Raw genomic sequence first — 20,124 nt, 5'->3', positions numbered from 1 at the left:
CCCCACTCCTGGTCTCACTGTGGAAGCTCCTAGCCCAGTGCTTGGCACAGACATTCCATGGGTGCCTGCTGACTCTGAAGCTTAAATGGTAACAGATTTGTGTGAGCTGTGTAAATTGTGACTACATGAAATGCACTTTCTTTTTTTAAAATATATATTTATTTCAGAGAGAAAGGGAAAAGGAGAGAGAGATAGAAACATCAATGATGAGAGAGAATCATTGATAGGCTGCCTTCTGCATGCCCCACACTGGGGATCAAGCCCACAACCCGGGCCTGTGCCCTTGACTGGAATTGAACCTGGGACTCTTCAGTCCGCAGGCTGACGCGCTATCCACTGAGCCAAAGCGGCTAGGGCTACATGAAATGCATTTTCATTGTTGCTAGTCAGAGATGCTGCCCCAGGGCACTCCAGCTGTCCTCTGATTTCATCCCAGGCTTCCTGGAAGGTTGAAATCACCTTGAGCCACCAGGAAACATTGGCTGTCTCCCCACTGGAATTTTTCCCAGTGGAACCAGCTGAGCTGCCTGAGCACTTTCAAAGCAGTGGGTGCTGTCAGAAGGGGTCCCCTATGCCACCTATGAGACCCCATCCACTGGGGACAGAGCAAGGCAGAGGTTAAGGGTGCATTTGGGAGGTCAGAGGTTGAACTATGTGAAGGTACCAGAGGACACTGAGCAAAGTTGGGTCAGTTAGAGCAGCCCCATGCAGCCTTGAGGCCAAGGAGAGAGCTGCTGCAGGGAAAGGCGCCCTCCAGTAGCTGCCTGTCCTCGCTACCACACCACAGCCACCTGCTGCACTTGAACCTTCCCAGGCCCTGCTTGTGGTTAATGTCTCACCATTCACCCCACCATAGATCACAGGCCTGAACTCATCCTAGACTTCCCTTTCACTCAAGGTGGGCGAGCAACTCCTTACATTCTGTGCCCTAGGCACCTTGCCTACCTCACCTGAGTGAGTGCCCACCCTGCATCTCACACGCCTCCCAACATCGGCCAGTCCTCAAATCCCATCAGGTCTGTCTTCTTGGTGTGGCCCACACCATTCTATTCTTTTCATCCTCTGACTTCACTGCGATCCTCAGGGCTCATCTGGACCACTGCCATGAGTGAGTCACTGCCTCAGTTTCCCCTTTCATCCATCTCCACACGACACTCAGAGGAGCCATCAGAAACACAAGCCTGTGTGTGCCTCTCCTCTGCTGCAAACTCATGCACTCCTTACGGGATAGACACCCAAGTGTCTGTGTAATATTGGTGACAGGCCAGTGGGCTGGCCTAGCCTCCCAGTCTCCTCTTACCGCTTACTCCCCGCCCCCATGGTGTGCTCTGTGCTCTCCCAGCTCCCAGGATGTGCCAAGCCTTCCCACCACGCTGCTCTCTCTTCCCACGCCACGTCCACCCAGAAAACCGCTACTTCTGCAAAGACGCAGCTTGAGCATCTTGGGACTTTCCTCTGATTCCCTCCAATCTGCACATTCCCTCCTCTGACCTCCTCAATAACCAGGACACCTTCCTGCTGCTCTGCTGTCACATCCCACTATTGGTTCACGTTCTGCCTCTCCTGAGAGCTGCTTCAGGGCAGGAATCATGTCTCATCAGATGTCAGTGTCAGGGCTTAGCACAGGGCTAGGCACAGAGTAAGGGCCCAATCAATGTTTGATGAACTGAAAGGAAGCCGTGGGGTTGCTCCAGAGGGGGGGTTCCAGGTCCTTTCTCTGGGCTCTCTCATCCCAGCTTCAACGGACCAATCCACACTCACTGTTGCAGGGCCAAAGGGCAGAGCAGCAGGGTCTGGGCCTCTTGGGCACCTGTAGAAGGGACTGGCTGGGCGGGAGGAGGGGGCATTTTTTTTTATGAAAGCTGAGGCTCTTTTAAATTCCCAGTGCCAGGCCCACCGCATTATCCCAGTCCCTTCCACTCACAGCTGTGAGAACTAGGACAGGGGCTCTAGCAAAGACCCAACAACAGTAGCTGCCCTGTTGTTTCCTGCCTGATTTAAAGACTGGGCACTGGGGTGGAGAGTGGGAAGCACAGGACAGGCAACCAGGAGGAAGAAACCCATTATTTTCTTTGTACCTACTACGTGCCGGGTTTATCACATCACATCACATCATCACATCACATCACATCACATCACATCACATCACATCACATCCCCCTTTAAGCAGTGGGTCTCAAACTTCCATGTATATTAGAATCATCTTTGAGAAAACCCAGTGCCCAGGCTACACCCCACTGCCAGTTAAACTGGAATGGGGGAGAGAGGGCAGGGGGTGAGGTCCAAGCACTGGTGGTTTTGAAAGGTTCCCAGGTGATTTCACGGCGCAGTCGAATTTGAGAATGGCTGCTTTTTGAAGTCTCCTGAGTCAGCATTACTTGGGAGCTTGTTAAAATGCAGAATCTCAGGTCCTACCAGACCCAGTGGAAAAAAAAACAACTGCATTGTAACGAGATCCCAGGTGATTTTAAGGGGCATATTATTAGCACCATCATTTTTCCAATGAAAACACAGAGAGGTTAAGTAATCCATCCAAGGTCACATCATGGACATTAAATATAAATGGAGAATCCAGACCCAAGTTGGCCTGGCTCCAAAGCCCATGTTCTTTCTACTGCAGACATTGTGTTGAGTGCTCCAGGAAGCAGAACCTGCTAAAAGAAAAGCAACATGTGTCCAGCAAGAGAAAATCATATCTGACTAATCCCCAAGGTCATTACCATTCGTGGGGAAGCCAGTGGCCAGAATTTTAGAGGTTAAAATGCTCCTGGCAAGGTTCTTCATCAGAGGTTATTCAAAGTTACATGGTGGGTGAGGAGATGGAGAAAGGGAAATGTTTTCTCATAACTGAAAGGTGGATTAACAAAAGGAAACAAATACATGGCGTCCCTCGAGATGGAAAAGTGTTCAAACGTTAAATGTTGGGGGCACTGATCTCCGTTGGAAAGCGTGCACTGGTGAAATGAAATGCCCAGCTTCACAGATGCTCCCACATCCTTCCCGGTGGTAGCGCACAGGGGAATCTCTAGGCTGGGTGAGCCGACAAAAAAATGGCAGATAAGCTTCAAGGATAGTTTTACAGTTTGGAAAAAAGTACTTCTAGCCCCACTCATTAAAGGGTAGCTATGCGCAATCAGTGATAAGCCAGAAGCGGGGGCAGGGGAGTAGAGAATCGATCTCTATTGTTCCCAGAAGGCATTGGCTTAATATGCTGCCACAGCTAAAAAAGCCAACCGCATCTGGCCAGCCACCATCCTGAAGGCTTTTTAGAAACAAAACAACAAGCATTCTATCCAAATATAAAACCACGACAAAGCTGAATCTGGAGTACTGTGCACAGTTCCCTCCCTGTATCTCTGGGGACACGCAGGCAAGAGATCCAGAGGAAGGCGGCTAAACCCATTCAGAGAAGGGCTATTCTGAGAGACTTTAAAAAATAGGACTCTATTCTGCAAAGACAAAGGAAGGTGAGAGGATAGGCCTGGAAACCATACAATCAAGAAAGGTGTGAAAAGCAAAGAGCCAGACCTTTCCAATCCGTCCTGGTACACAAAGTAAGAGCTTACACCTTGAGTTTTTAAGAGAAACAAAGGGAAGTTCTACTGTTTACGGGTGATACATTTATGGAATCTGGCATCTCAGGAGCATAAAATCAAATACTTAACAGTTTATGCCCAGCCGGTGTGGCTCAGTGGTTGAGCGTCGACCTGTGAGCCAAGAGGTTACGGTTCTATTCCTGGTCAGGGCACTTGCCGGGTTATGGGCTCAGTCCCCAGTGTGGGGTGTGCAGGAGGCAGCCAGTCAATGATTCTCTCTCATCATTGATGTTTCTATCTTTCTCGTCCTCTCTCTCTCTGAAATCAATAAAAATATATTTTTTAAAATAGAATAAATACTTAAACAGTTTATTAAGGAATTCTGGGGACATTTTTTAACCTTTTATTGTCTTCCCCTCCTTTCAAAAAGAAAAGCACTAACAGAAAAATAACCAGAAAAATAATATGAGAAAATACTTCACATTTTTCTCACCAAAGCTAATCAGCTTCGGTTATATCCCTGTTTTTATCAAATTTTCCATATGCACACATCATTTTTTCATGGCATAAATACAAGCTTATGTCCTGCTATTTCCACTTTATCAAATATTTCAAGCATTGTCTGTTACAATGCTGATGATTGTAAATTTAATGACTGCATAATATTTAGAGTGGATAATTTATAATATATATCTAATTAATGCCCATTATAAGATTATTATTGGTTGTTTACAATGTGTGCAATAAACATCCCTGTCCATATAATTTGCTGCCTTTTTAGGTGACTTTCTTAGAAGGAAATTTCAGGGGTGGGTAAAGGGTTACAAGTAATTTGGGTATCTTAGAACATACTGTCAAGTTACCTTTCTAATGGTTCATACCACTTAAACTACTGCCAGCAATAATAATTCATTAGAATATCATATGCATGAGTTCTTATTATTTTTTAATTGTCTATAATAAGAGATATAAAATTGAGCCTCCCTACTTACTTTATACTCCTATACCTGAGAGGCCTGATATCCCCTTTTACAAGATACACTTTTATGCTTTTTGGGGGTAATTTTTAAGTGAGGAGGTGGATCTCTGACTCAAAACAATTGTTTATGTAACCACTTTTCTACCTAACCACACCTAGTACCACGCTCTCCTCATTCAACATTCTGCCTGACAATGCCCAAATTGGTTCAAGAACGAGGTAACCAACCCATGTGGACATTATGAGCCAGAATTTGAGCTGCTAATCAGGCCTGGAATTTGATGCATAAGCCAAGACTACAAGGCCCTCATCCCCATGACAAGATTCCCAGGACTGGGTTCTGTGTTGGTTCTTGCTCATCCACCTTGGTTATGGACCTCTTCTTTAGGGCCTCTCCTTCTGGCTGAGCCTGGACTCCATCAAGAGAATTCCTGGACGATGCCTGACGGCCCATTATCACCCCACTCTGTTTGTTCACTGCCTCAGTGTTTCTCTGCCTGCTCTGCCAGAACCCAGCACAGATGTGGTCTGAATGACAACTGAATCTGCCTTATCGGTTACTCGCCAAACCTTGCCCACTTGCCCAGCCCACACTATCAGCCACGCCTGCCCGACAGAACCTGTATTGTGCTAGGAGAGGGGGTGGGCCCTGGCACGAAATCTGTGGGTGGGCCTCCATTCAGGTGCAAGGTCTCAGCCCCCTCCCTCTCCTCAGTCTCAATTCATGCCGTCTGCTTCACCCCCACGCTCTGAAATATGTCATGCATGAGCTTCAATTCTTTGCTTAGAAACAGGCTTTTTTTCTTGCTTTTGTTTTTTTCCCCATTTCTCTGAGGATACCAGTGGCCACCTTCTCCTTTTCCTCAGAGATCCCTATCCTTAACTATCACCTACGGAGAGCAGGGAGGGACAGGATGCCTCCAGTGCCTAGGCCCACTTCAGGCTGGGGTTAGTAAGCAGAAAGGCAGGAAATATGGGCTTCCTAGTCCCCAGGAAAGGTTCTCTGGAGCTCTGAGCTGCCCGAGTTTCTGCCTTTGTGATCTCTTGGACAAAGGAGTACCGGTGGGTGAAGCCTGTGGACAGAACTGGGTTTAGTCCGGCTGGTTCTAAATACATCCAGTGTAGCTAAGAGGCCAGCAGGGGCAGCGGGGGCAGGAGAGACAGGTTGGGAGTTCCAGGCACCATGGTCTGACTCTGGACAGAGGGATACAAATCACATGCTAACTAGCTGACCTCAGGGAATCATCAACCCTAAACGCTTTGGCTTTACAGATAAAGAAACTGAGGCCCAGAGATGGTGTACTTTAAGCCCACAGTTCATAATCAAGGAATCTTTAAGTGTATTTGCTCCTATATTGACTATGCACTTTCCAGATAATCACCCAATTTGATCTGAGTCTTTAAAAAAAATTATTGATTTCAGAGAGGGAGAGAGAGAGGGAGACAAACATCAATGATGAAAGAGAATCAGTGATGGGCTGTCTTTGACATGCGCCGTATCGGGGATTGAGCCTGTAACCCAGGTAGGTGTCCTGCCCAAGAATTGAACCATGACCTCCTGGATCATAGGTCGATGCTCAACTACTGAGCCAAATCCTGATTCCAGGTGTTAGAGGCAGGTCAGGTGCTAAGGCAGTTAACTGCCGAGATCACCAGAGGGACCATGTTCGCTTGCACACATAGCTTGGGATATTCAGAGGCTCACCTTTTCCTGTTCCAGAAGCAACTGGAGTATAAAACCAGAAGGTGGAGAAAGGAGGCCACAGCACTCATTAAGTGCTGATCCGGAAAGCCAGAATGGAGACAGCCAGGCCCAGCCAGCCACTCTTCTGAGGAGATACCATCAAGTATAATTTACAAGGACAGAGAAGCCAAAGGGGCTCTTCCCTGCCACTGCCAGCTAATCTGTGACATTCTGCAGGAGCCAGGAATCTCAGATACAAGTTGCCATGTGCCTGCAGCTGGGCTAGGTCCTTTTTACATTAATCATCAAAGTAACCTTATGAGATAACGAATATGATCCCCATTCGACATAAGAGAAAACGCAGGCTCAGACATGTGAAGTGACTTGCACAAGGTTAAGGTGCCAGTAGTTGGCAGAAGTGATATTTGAACACCAGCCTCCAAATTCTAAATCCAGTGTCCTTTCCCGTCTTTCACAGCTTTCTCCCAGGTTCAGGCAGGAAGGCACCTTGGAGAGAAGCCACATTTGGTATTTGCACCTCTGTCAACTCGGGAACCATCAGAAAAGCTCAGAGCTCCTTTTCTTCCTCTTCCAGGCAGGGTGCTGAGAATGCTTCTGCTTTTGTGAGGCTCTGAGATGAGTAGGTTAGAGTTTTTAGCTAGGAGCTTGGGGGAGGCTGTCCTTAGCATCCCTAAGAGAAGCTCAAACCTGGAATGCTCGTGGGAAGGGCCACCTCACAAGTTCCAGGGTAAAATGACATAAAGAGTGCTGGGAGCCCGGCCGGCGTGGCTCAGTGGTTGAGCATCAACCTGTGATGGTTCGATTCCTGGTCAGGATATATGCCTGGGTTGGGGGCGCGATCCCCACTGTGGGGTGTGCAAGAGGCAGCCAATCAATGATTCTCTCTCATCACTGATCTCTCTCTCTTTCCTCTCTCTCTCTCTCTCTCTCTCTCTCTTCCTCTCTGAAATCAATAATAATAATATATTTTTAAAAGACTGCTGCGAAAGACAGCCTGGCTCCTTGTCACACTCTGCCACCCTGTTTGCTAAGGCATCGGGCCCTGGACTTCAGTTTTCTCATCTGTAATATGGGGAGAATCCCCACTACCTTGCAGGCTTTGGGTGAAAATGGTGAGTTGGGAAGTTGTTGTGAAAGCACTTGGTAAATGATAAAGCAATCAAACATCAGTGCTTATTTGCTGTTTCAGTATCTAATGGACATTTACCCACCACTCATCACAAAGAGCGAAACAAAACAATTTGCACAACAGTCTCTTAGGAAACAGTTATCCCCATCACCACAGGCTATTTCTCCTTTGGCGGCTTCCTGGTTGTCGATCTGGAGAAGCCAGCAAGAAGGGAAGAAGAAATGAAAGAGAAAATGGTGAAGGAAGAAGAGTGCTATTTTCAGTGATTCTCTGTCCTGGGATTGGACACAAATCAGGAGTCTCATCAAGAAGCAAGGACAGTTAAAGATCAGGAAACATATGGGCTGGAGAGTGAGGTGAGCTGGACTCTACTCCAGCCTCATACTGGACAGGCAGGGGACGGATGCCCAGAGTGCTTCAGTTCACCTTGAAGAAAAGCAGGAAGAAAAAAGCCAGCCCATCTACTTCAGTCCTGACCTTCATCATTCTCCCCTAATTCCCTTCTTTGTGGTATTCTGCAAGGTTTCTCTTCAGCACCAGGGATGCAAATCCAGCCAGACAATAGAATGCTACAGTGTCAGAACTGGGTGAGACCTAAGGATGCATAAAGTACAGGCTCAGCGTTTTACAGGTCCAAAGGGCTTAGGGGGTAGTCCCACATCATGCAGCCTCCAGCTGCCAGACGGTGCTCGGTCATTCCTCCAGCTCTCACTGCCCCCCATTCAGGCGGATCTCTAATCCTGGGCTCCTGACCCACTGCTTCCAAGGCGAATCAGCAAATGGTGCAGAAAGCAAGGAAACATCTACTGATTACTTTTTACAGTCCCTGGGAGGGGACTGACTTGTCCAAGATCACCAGATTACCAATAACTGGGTATTATTGAGTATTATTATCAACCCTGGATTTCCCTCAATTATGCATTACCTTTAAAACTTCCAATCAGGTGTGAACACATTTGTTTTTATACGTTTTCTCCCTTCAAAAATTTAGATTAGATTTTGTTTAGTTAGCAAAGTAATATATGCTTGCTATAAAAAAAATAAAAGTATAAAGTAAAAAAATAAAAGTATCCCTTCCTATTGAAATCCTTAGAGATAATTGCTATTAGTGACTTATTGTGATTCTTTCTAAAAACTTTATTTTATTATTATTTGTTTATAAATATATTTTTATTGATTTCAGAGAGAGGAAGGAAGAGGGTGAGATAGAAATATCAATGATGAGAGAGAATTGTCGGTTGGCTGCCTCCTGACTATTGGGATCGAACCTGCAACCCAGACATGTGCCCTAACCCAAGAATTGAACCGTGACCTCCTGGTTCATAGGTCGAAGCTCAACCACTGAGCAACACCAGCCGGGCTAGGAACTTTAATTTAAAACCAAAGTTAACTATATCTACTGGTTTATGTTCTTGGCCATGGCTACTCCGAAAGATTTGTTGATTATAGGAATGAGTGACGCTCGGCTGAGGTGAGGGGCCAGGGGCTTGCATCACACAAAAAGGCAGATGAGTTAAGCATCTCAGCAGACAAGAGCTCCCAGGGAGATCTGGCTTAAATCCTTCTTTTCTGAGTTCATAGTACACTGTGGAGGTTAAGAACATGGGCTTTGGACATAGGCTCATATTCTGGCCCTAACACTTCCTAGGCATGTGACTATGGGTTGTTTCTTCCTTAATGTGCCTCAGTGTCCTCATTTGTCACATGGAGATTAAAATAGTACTACTTCTTATGGTACTATTGTGAGGATTGAAAACAACAATGCACATAATAGAGCAGAGTGGTTGGCATTAAGCATGCACTAAAGAAATGGTAGCTACCATTATTCTTGTTGTGATTATTTTTCTGCTGGCGCACCTCGAGGAGAAAGACTGAATTACCTAGCGCTATAGAAACAATTCATCTCAGGGCCTGGTACTCCTTCCGGTGAGTACATCTGGGAGAAAAAGGAGACAACTCAAAAGTAACACTTCAGTCTGACTAGGAGTTAATGACCAGAAATGTCTCCGGATATTAAAAATTCTAGATACACCAAACCACAAGGGCAGGTGCCCTACAGGCTATGAGCATAGAGGTCTGTCTTGCATGGCCTGCAGGGCTGAAGGACCTGTGGGAAGAAGACCGTTCTCTTATCCACTCAGACAGGCCTCCTGGTTCAGCCGCTCTTAGAAGTGCTCCAGACTGGCCAGCCGCAGCAGTTTTTTTAGGAATGCCCTTCTCTAGCTGAATTCCGGGCCCTTCCTCCTAGTCCTCAGTGCACAATGAGAGCACTATCACAGCCACTTCATCCAATCTAGCACTATCCGGGGCTGAAAAAATGACTCAGGGCAATACGATAATATGCTCATCCAGCCAACACATATCAACAGAAACCCAACACTTGACCAAAAGGCCTGCTGAGCCTCCACATAACTTGAAGCCCAGAACCTCTATGGAAATGTATTAGTTTTATATACCTCCTGCTGGTCAAATCGTGACAAAATGCCCCAGCTTATGACAATTCTGTTAACTGATCACACCGCCAGGGAAGAGAAGGAGTATAAGTCACTGCTTCCATCAACGCCAAGAGGCCATGGACTCTGATGCCAGACACAGCTTGGAGCACTGGCCACTTATCATGAGGCTTCTCTCAAGGGTCATGGCTGACTCCGATTGGGTGGGGGTGCACACAATCCCTGATCACCCAGCCCCATAAACCTCAGTATCTAGTATGGGGCTGGTGTCCTTGGGGACATGTGGATGGAACCAGACCAGCTTTGGAAAATTAGATGCTCCCTATATTATTGGGGGGTCTCTGGAAACTGGGTCTAGCCCTATTTGGAGACTAACGTCAAGATCAGGACAGTGGAATGGCACTGAGTATTTAACTCTCTCCTCTACACTATGTTTTCCCAATTGGGGTTTCTTCTCCCAGAAACCCTACCCTTTACCCACTCGCTCTCTTTTCACCCTGACTCTATGACTCTATTTCTCTTTCCCCTCTTCACTGCCCGCCTCTATTTCTTTTCTGTCCTTCTCCTCATGTTCTCTTTCTGCTCTTCTTTGCCTTGTTTTTCTCTAATTGGCCATGGTAGAAAGCTAAAAAAATTATCTTTCATTATTGGTCGAATTCATACATTAAAATTTAAACCCTCTAATTTTAATTTTCAAAACAATGAAACATTTTATGTTTTACTCTAGAAAATGTTATCCTCACAATGAAGGGCTTTTAAGAGGAAGAAACTCTGGCGGTCATCCAGTTCAATGGCGTTTCTTATACACGGATCCCTTTAGAGCACCTCTGACATTCAGTTTCTCCTTGAACACACATCCAGAGATGGGAGTCACTGCCTTTTGAAACAGCACAATTCTAACTGCTAAAAAGTTCTTCTTTACATTGAGCTGAATTTACTCCCATAATTCCCTTATTACCCAGGATATAAAAACACTGCGATCAGCCAAAGGGCAGTGAGGCACATTTAGGGTAAGAGGATAGGGGTAGACCAGCTGGCTGTGAGGTTAGCCTATTGGAGTAGCTTGCTTGGGCAGGAAGATTGAAGAGATATATTGCAGTCAGACTCTGGCGGGCTTTGAATGCAGAGTAAAATGTGACGTGTTTGACATATGAGGAAGGTGGCCGAGTGAAAACATCCATTGGACAGTTGGCGGTAACACTAATAAACAGTTGTTACTTACTGACCACTTACATGCCAGGAACTATGCAAAGTGCTTATCTCATTTAATGCTCTCAATAGCACTATGGCATAGGTACTAGTATCACCCTATTTTATAGATGAAAAAACTGAAAAACAAAAAAACCCTGAGGCCTCAGAACTAGTAAGTCACTCAACCCAGGCCTGCCTGACTCTGATGCCTGTGCCCTGAATACAATGCTCTACAAAATAAGGTCAGCAGAGAGACCAGAACAGGAGACCTCAATCTGGGAGTCGCTTACATAGAGGGAGAGAATGCCAAGAACAAGAAGCCATAGGTTTCATTCCAGCCTTCTTCTGAAGATGGGCCCCAATCTCCGTTTCCAGTCTTGTGCTTGCTCCTAAACTCACTGCGTGTCATAAGCTGGCCATTGGATTTTGTCACCAGCTCCTGTCATTTTTCACTACCTTCCCAGCAACCAGTTCCAAGCCTGATATTCCTAATTCTTTAAGCATGAAAGTGGATCAAATTTTGTGTCAAACCAACCGGGTCTCAACTAGAAGTGCCATATACAAACCCTGAGGCTTTGGGCAAGTTACTGAACCTTAGTGGGTCTCAGTTTTCTCATCTATGAAATGGAAAGTCACAAGACCTTTCTTGGAAGGTGCTTATGGGGATTAAATGAGACAATTTGTATATAACAGATAATACAGTGCTTGGCATCTAGTGAATGTTAGGTAAATGGGATTATTCGTGCTATGACTGTTGTTTCTCAGGTTTAAAAGTCCCTCTCTTACGTATCCATTGATGGCTCATTCCGATGCTGAGAGGTGGGAGGAAGAAGAGGGACCCACAAAGGAGATGATAACAAGTCAATGCAGTTTGTGCTCCCTGCAGTGACCTCATCCTTCTGACTTCTGGGCTGTAGGGTCTCTTCCACACCCACAGAGAACTGGGCTCTAGCCAAGACCCCCATTTTCCCGCCAAACCTTCTTACTTGGGGATCAACAAGCAGTGTTGCTGTTTCTACCTCTTCCACTCTCTTCAGATGGAGCCTGCATTTTGTGTCATCTGTTGCCTTTGCCTCCCCAAACACCCTCCTTTCCCTCAATGTATCTAGAATCAAAGTTTTAGAAATCGTCTAGTCCAATCCCTCAAAAACTGAAGTTTAAAATTAAAAGCCATTTTAAAAAAAGGTTCTTCCCTGGCTGGCGTAGCTCAGTGGTTGAGCATCAACCTATAGACCAGGACAGTGGTCGGCAAACTCATTAGTCAACAGAGCCAAATATCAACAGTACAATGATTGAAATTTTTTTTTGAGAGACAAATTTTTAAACTTAAACTATATAGGTAGGTACATTGTTATTAACTTAATTACACTTCAAGGTCTGACTCCACCAGACCCAGGGCCATTTCTTTTTTTTTTTTTTAAATATATTTTATTGATTTTTTACAGAGAGGAAAGGAGGGAGATAGAGAGTTAGAAACATCGATGAGAGAGAAACATCAATCAGCTGCCTCCCGCACACCTCCTACTGGGGATGTGCCCACAACCAAGGTACATGCCCTTTACCGGAATCGAGCCTGGGACCCTTGAGTCCACAGGCTGACGCTCTATCCACTGAGCCAAACCAGTTACGGCTAAAATATTATTTTTAAAAAATTTCTTGCACAATTAAATTTAGTAAAGTAGGCCTTCTCCCAGTCAAGCTGCATGCATCCATCATCATTGCAGTATGTGCACTGTGTGTGCACAAACACTTGCATTTTCACTGTGCAGAGCCAACCTCAGTGCAGGTCTGTCTGGTACTTTACACCCCTCCCTCCCAGGCCTAGTCAGCTATCCAAGCCCCCGGTGATATACGTAAGTATGGATGGCTAATGATGGACAGTAACAGCGCACTGCTCACAATCACACACCCTCACACATTTGTGCACTCTAACATCCCCCAAGGTCCACGGTAAATATGAAAGGAGACTCTAAGGAGACAGGCATGGTGTTTGTACACAGTGAGGGGAGAACAAAGGGAACAGGGAGCCTGGGGGTGGCAGGCAGGAAAAGCAGGCAAGGCAGACGGTTAGATGAGTCAAAGAGAGTGAATGAGGGCACTGGGTCGCATCAGCTATTGCTTAGCTGCCTCCAGAGGGTAGTGTGAACTGGAAAAAGGGAATGGGGGGGAGGCGAGAAGGGGAGTTGGTGCTATTACTCAGAAAGTGGGCACCAGTTCAGCTCATTTCCAGGAGGGACCCAAGCTCTCGCCTTTTGATCTGGTCTCCCCTTGCCTCCTCAATCCATCATCTTGCCTGGCCCTGCTACTAGGGCTTCAGGGTTATGGCAAGGCAGCCGGGATGGCAAAGGAAGGAAGGAAGGGAGGAAGGAGTTAAGCTAACAACAAAGATGTCAGTCCTGGAGATCACTGGACCCCCTGCTTGGCAGACAGAAGCCACCCGAGGCTGCTAGTGCCCTCCATGTATTTGGTGCTCTCAACATATTTCAAATACCCTCACACTAAAGGTCTCATTTAGTCTTCAGCACAGCCCTGTGAAAGAGGCAGGTCTGGGATTATCTCTGACATGTCCCTCTCCTCATTTCCCTGTGGGTCCCTCAAGGACCCTCAAATTGCTTCCTCCACAGAATCACCCCCCATAGGGCCTATAAGCAGGTCCTCTGCCTCGTCTCCATTCCCGGCTTGCTTGCTGCTGTCTGTCCTGGCCTGGGTCTGACAAGAAGTCACAGGATAGGGAATCATTCCCCTCTTGGAATTTCCCAGGCACCCTCCCCCTTTGCTTATATCTGAAAGCCTGACACACAATGTCCATTTTACCCACTCCCCAGAGAGCTATGTCAGACTTCTCCTCATTAGGGGAATGGAAACCTGAGGCCTAGAGAGGCAAAGGCCTTTGCCCTGAGTCACATAGTGAGCAAACATGGAGGGCTCCGTGATGACTTAGGAAGAACACAGGACCGGGGAAATCAGAAAACCTGGGTTCCAGTCCTGGCTCTGCCCCTTATCAGCTGGAGTCACCAGTCACTCAACCGCTCCAGCCTTGGTTTTCATTAACTGCCAAATGGAAATAATACTCATCTCTTGGGGTTGCTGGAAAGATGATAAGAGATCAAGATGTCAAAGTATTATATAAAAATGAATTACTCTGATTATCAAGTGGCACAGGTAACGTCAGGATTATGGCATAATGGAAAGAGGCTGGGCCAAATATAGTTTGGGCTCTCCTTAACTCACCTGTGGGGCCCTGGGCATGTCCTGGCCTCAGTTTCCCAAGGCCGTGCCAGCTCTAACACAGGGTTCTGAGGGCTACGCCTCTGGTGCAAAAATTCTGGCATCAGCCACCCTGGTCTCCTGACTGTCCTATTATCTGTGCCCCGACACTGCCTTAGATCCAAGCATCTTATTGAGGGAGCCGGTCAGTCCCCCACAGTGGGAGGTCCCGCTGGAGGCTTGGCTCCATCCCTCTACCCATGTCCTCAGGGCTGAAGTAGGCTTCGGGTACTCTCTTGGCCTCAGTGGCTTCTCAGCCTTAAGGATGGAGGGGGGTAGGGATGGGAAGGGTAGCGAGGGCCATGGCAGGTGGGCATAGGTGCGCTTGGTAGTGAAGCCAATGATTGATTGCCCATGTAAGATTTCCCAGTGGAAAGCACAAGACTGCCCGGATTCCCTTCCTCCTAGGGACAGCTGACTAACACATCCTGCCTTTCACATCCTGCCTCTCCCAGGACGGCCCCAAATGTGCCAGGCCCCTGAGGAAGCAGCTCGGCATGACCCTTGCTGAGCTCAGAGAAGCGAATTAAATACTAAATGTGCCAGGCTAGGGCGCCTGGTGCAGCAGCACATCCCCACATCACGGACAATGGCATCCCACTCATCTGTCACCACCCCAGAGGCTCCAGCCCTCCCTTTCCAGGCTGGACTTCCCTGTTCCCAGCCCACACTCCTGAGAACAAGGAATAAGAAATAGTAATGTTCTGCTGTGACCAGCTATGGGTCCCTGTGACCCTCTTCCAACCCCCAGTGTTGATGGCCCCAGGGACCTAAAAATGCCAGGAACACTGAGTTATGGCATCTGCAGCACTAAAATTTAGCAGGTCTGTGGCTGGCCAGGCGGGGGCCTCTGTAGCTAAGCCTAGCCCCTAAGGCCTGGGGGCTCCCAGAGGGAGGGAACAGCTCAGGAAGGACACTGAGGCCTGATATCTCCCAGGGCAATGGGGAATTGGCTCTTACAGGGATGAGGCCTTACTCTGCCTCAGTTTGTTAATACAGGTCAAAGAATTAGCAGATTGGAAGAGCCTCAGAAATCATCCAGGCCAACCTTCCATTTTACAAAAAGAAAAACGGAGGCTTTAGGAAAAGAGGAAGCCACTTACACAAGGTCTCTCACTGAGACTAGACTCCAGGTCTCCAGTGCAGAGCCCAGTAAGTACTCTCTCCCGCCTCTGCCGTGATCCCCCAAACTCCTTCTTAATGATACCATGTAATGGGCCTGCTCCGCAGGGGCCCAATGGACCTCATTCACAGGGAGCAGAACCATTCCTAGTCCCACCTTGCAATCCAAGAACTGAAGAGCATGAGGCCCAAGGGTTCCCGCTCAGTTCTGCCACTTCGTAGGATGGTACCTTGGTCATGTCCCTTCTCTGAGCCTTAGCTCCTCGCCTGTAAAATGGGGATTTAAGAACCAGTTCCCCAGATGGCTATTTTAAAGATCAAACGAGATCACATATGTGGGACACTTTATAAACTGTGAAGTGCTCTCTAAATGTCAGATACTATTAAAATAGTGTGAGGTTCGAAGGTGCAGCAGAGGGAGGAGGTCACAGGTGAGGAGGCTATGCACGAGTGAAAACCCACAACCACATGGGGCTGAGGGCCTGCCTGGCCACCCCATGGACCCGACTGATACTAGGGGCCACCAGCAGAGACTGACAGGCAGCAGGTCAGACCAGCCCAAGTCCATTGGCCTAAGACACTGTCTGCTTTGTCGTGTGTGTGTGTGTGTGTGTGTGTGTGTGTGTGTGTGTCCCTGTCTGTCTGCCTAGGTACTCCAGGGAGGCTAGCCTGGAATTTGCCTGGCTTTTCCAGGGGAGCATTTGGCAGGAGGGCAGTGTATGGTGCTGGGAAGGGACCCCTTGCTTCAACCAGCTCACAGACCCACATAGGAAAGCCTGCCAGCTCAGATCCCTCTGGGGACCTCTGGGTGACCCTGCTTCCTTGGGGACCTTACCTTGTACTTGGCTGCGAGCAGCTCTGTGGCCTGCTGCTCGCGCCGCAGTTCTTCCAGCATCTTCTCCTTCTCCTCCAGCAGCTTCTGCTTCTCCTCGCTGACCAGGCTTCGGTCATCCTGGATGGCTGCCTTCTCTTCCTCCAGCCGTTCCTTCTGCTCCTGCAGGTAATTCTCCATGTTCTTGTCCAAGGCTGAGTCCAGGATGGGCTGGGGCGGGCGATGGTTGTTGTTGTTGTCATCCTCCTCTTCGGCCACCCAGGCCTCGATCACTGGCCCCTCAGGGTAGCCGGCGGGGGCCGACACGGCCTTCTTTCTACGACTGCTCTTCCTCCGGAGCCGCTTCCCCAGCATCCCTTTCTTCTCGAGCTGGGCCTTCAGGCGGGCAATCTCCTCCTGGAATTCCCTCAGCAGTGTGTCCTTAGGGTCCTCGTTCACCCGGGGCCTGTTCTTGATGTTTTTGGCCCGGTTGGCAAAGCGCAGGGTAGAGAGGCTCTCATCGTAGCTGTGAGAAGCTGGCCCCAGCGTGGCCACCATAATGGTCTTGGCATTCCCCCCAAGAGAGTCCTGGAGCAGCCGGGTCAGCTTGGAGTCCCGGTAGGGGATATGGGTGCTCCTGTTGCCTGCCAGAGCAGCGATCACGTTGCCCAGGGCAGACAGCGAGAGGTTGATTTTGGAGGCTTCCTTAGGCCTCTCCCCACTCCCACCGCCCCCTCCACCGCTGCCACTCCCTGTGGACTGTGTGGCAGCCCCTCCAGCCGTGTTGGGGCCCGCCTTATTCTGCCTCTCACTACCAGCCAGGTCCACCAGGTTGAGCTTGCCCACACGGATGTGGTCCTGGCCATCTGAACCACGCTCACTGCACTCCACGGTGATGACGAAGATGGCGTGGGAGCGGGAGCTGACCTCATTCATGTGTGTGCTGCCCACTGCCCGGGTCTGGTTCCCCAGGTTCATCACATGCTCGATCTCCTTGACATTCTTGGTGACAAAGGAGGACAGGTCCTTGATGTAGACACCTGTCTCTGGATTTTCCTTCAGCTCCAGCCTCTTGCCAGGCTCCTTGGAGAGCAGGTCTCGGATCTCCTCCTGGTAGATCTCCAGGTAGGAGGCCCGGACCAGGTACTGCTGGTTCTGGGAGCGAGAGATGTGGGTGAAGATGTGCTCGAAGGCATTAGGGATGACCCCACGCAGCTCAGGCTCCACCCAGGTCCCTTGCATGGTGTAGGTCTTGCCAGTGCCCGTCTGGCCATAGGCAAACACCGTGCCATTGAAACCCTGAAGCACCGAGTCTACCAGGGGCCTCACAGTTTCATCATACAAGTCTGCCTGCTTGGAGCTGGCATCATACACGGCATCAAAGGTGAAGGTCTTGGGCAGCTCCCCCAGGGCAGCACGGGGGTTCCGCAGGGTCACCTGGCCCAGTTTCACGTCCATGGTCAGGATTTGCTCATGACCAGCAGCCTCCTCCTTCCGGCTGAGGGGGCGGCACCGGGCCACCACCTTCAGGGCCTCACTGCCCTTGGTTTTGTTGGCCATCTTGCTCCTGTCCTTCCTGCCCCAGGGACCCGTCCGTAGGCTGGGCAGTCCTGCGCCCTCCCTAGGTAGGTATCAGCGGGGTCGGCCCAGCCCCCAGGCGCCGCTCTTCAATCCGCATGCAGCCTCCCAGGGTGGGGATGCTGGGAGGTGGCCCCGCCGCCGCTGCAGTCCGGGCCTCCTCCGCTCTCTGGTCCTCGCTGCACCGGCTGGACAGGGAGAATTAGGCAGAATCTCCGGGCAGCCGCGGGAGCAGTGCCGGCCGGATGGCAGTGCCCGGAGCCTGCCCCATGCTGGGGCAGAAGAGCCCAGGCGTAAACAGCTACGGCAACAATGAGATAAAGGAAGAGGAAAATGGGATGGGGGTGGGCGGCAGAGCTGTCTTCTCAGCCTCCTCCTCTAGGGATCCATGGCGGGGGCTGCGGGTCCTGGGCGGCCGGGGGTCTCGGCCCTGCTGAGGGCAGAGGCTCACCTGGAGTCCTCCTCCCCAGCTGGGGGGTCATTCATTGCAGCCAGCGCCGCTGCTGCCGCTGCCGCCTCTGCCCTTCCCCGCCGCCACCGGAGAATGAGAGAAAAACAGAAGGCGATGGGGCGGAGCAGCGGCGGCGAGACTGATGTTGCCGCTGCGCTGTGGCCCCAGCTAAGCCTCCGGGCTGGGGTGGGGCGCGGGGCGGGGCCGCGGGACGGGAGGCGCCAGTCCGCCGCAGCCAGTGCGCCCGGGACCGGGGTGCATCGCCGATCAGCGCCCTTAGACCCCTCCGGAATGACAGACTCTGGTGCCGACTCAGGTCCTGCGCCCACCAGGCGAGTGGCAGCGCAGCCACCGCCCGCCGTCACCCCACGAAGCCGAGCATGCTGGGAGTTGTAGTCCCGCCTTTGTTAACCCGGATCTGGCAGGTTGCTGCTGCCTTCTCACATCAGGGGAAGCCCCTCCCTCTCTGGCATGAAACTCCCAGCGTGACTGCTGAGGTTTCAGCCTACCTGGTGTGGGGAGGGGGGTGACCCACTACCCACATGTGTTCCCTCCACAGCCACCATCCTTGTCTCTCCAATGCGCCTGCCTTGCTGTCTGCAGACAGGTACCTGTCACCCCTCCCCTTCAGGGTCTCCAGGTACCCTAATTCCTAATCTTTTCCTCGCCCTCCCCTGGTTTACTTCTGTCTTCTTCTCTCTCCTGGAGCCACCTTCCAGCTGATTTTCTCCTCACCTTCTCTCCCCACATGCACCCCTCCTCCTCCACCAGCCTTCTATCCTATATAATAAAAGGCAATATGCAAATAGCCTGAACAACTGGTCGCTATGATGTGCGCTGACCACCAGGGGGCAGAACATGGCAGGCGTTGGGCTGCGGTGGGATGGTGGAGCAGGTGAGCAGGGGTGCCCAAGCAAGGTGGGACACCAGTCACTGTCATCGGGGCGAGCTTCTGGTGGTTACTGAAAATTCTTTGCTCCCCCGTGCTGCGGTCCCGCCTGGCGCTCACACCTACTGCCGGTGCTGGCCCTGCTCACACCCGCTGCCAGTGCCCCGTGCCAGCAGTCAGCCCCACTAGCACCCGCTGCTGGTGCTGGCCCCAATCACTCTTTGCTCTCAGTGGGTGCAAGCAGCGGTGGTGGGAGCAGGGCTGCCAGCAGACAGGGGACCAAGGCGGGAGGGGCCAGGCGGGGGTACGGAGGATGGGCCAAGACCCGCCCTTGTGCCCTAGCCGGTTTGGCTCAGTTGTTCAAGGTGCACGAATTCATGCACTCGGCCCCTGGTATCGTATAAAAGGCTCTCCATCTTCTGACTCTTGCCTAACATCCTATCCTCCCCCACAGCTACTCTCCTATGGAGGGTCTGTGTTCCAGACATTCCTTCCTTCAAACCTTGCTTGCTAAAACCCAGGCGGTGTTCAAGGAGCTGGACCTTCTTATCCTCAACGGGTTCACATTCTAGAAACCAACCATGTTTTGTTTCCTTAACTGGCTGTGCTGTGTTGCATCTCTGAGCCTTTGCCCAGAGGACCCTGTCCCCCTTGTGTACTTGGCGCTCTGACACTTGGGTAGTTCAAGCACCTCCTCTGTGAAGTCTTCCCTGACCAATGTCTTTCCCATAGCAGAAAGAGACACATGATTTGCATAAAACAAAAAACTCACATTCCAGTTCCAGTTTTGCTCTTCATCCAACTGTGTGACTCTGGGCAGTCACTTACCTTGCCCTAGCTTTAGTTTCCTCATCTGTTTAAGAAAAATTGGAAAGGGGGCAAGAAATAGTATCTCCTTCTGGGATGGTTGTGAGACTCAAAGAATGAATCATAAAGTATTGCACCAATGAAAAGACTTGTTTTAAGCAAGCCCTTAATAATGTACATGACCTTGGATTGTCTGATAGCTCCTG

The 20,124-nt window shown here is 49.8% G+C and overlaps 1 protein-coding gene across 1 annotated transcript in view; it reads right to left on the bottom strand.

Annotated features, from left to right (window-relative positions):
- The window catches only part of KIF3C (kinesin family member 3C), a 32,185-nt gene extending 13,231 nt beyond the window's left edge, over positions 1-18,954 (bottom strand). Inside the window, exon 1 of the mRNA XM_006767501.2 lies at positions 16,218-18,954. Within this exon, the coding sequence (XP_006767564.1) occupies positions 16,218-17,753 (1,536 nt within the window). The 5' untranslated portion in view covers positions 17,754-18,954. The remainder of the gene's footprint in view (positions 1-16,217) is intronic.
- Between the last annotated feature and the right edge of the window lie 1,170 nt (positions 18,955-20,124).

This window comes from Myotis davidii, unplaced genomic scaffold, assembly GCF_000327345.1.
Source record: "Myotis davidii unplaced genomic scaffold, ASM32734v1 scaffold238, whole genome shotgun sequence".
Lineage (NCBI taxonomy): Eukaryota > Metazoa > Chordata > Mammalia > Chiroptera > Vespertilionidae > Myotis > Myotis davidii.
The sequence above is the reverse complement of the archived record's forward strand: the minus strand, read 5'-3'. Positions and strand labels throughout refer to the sequence as shown.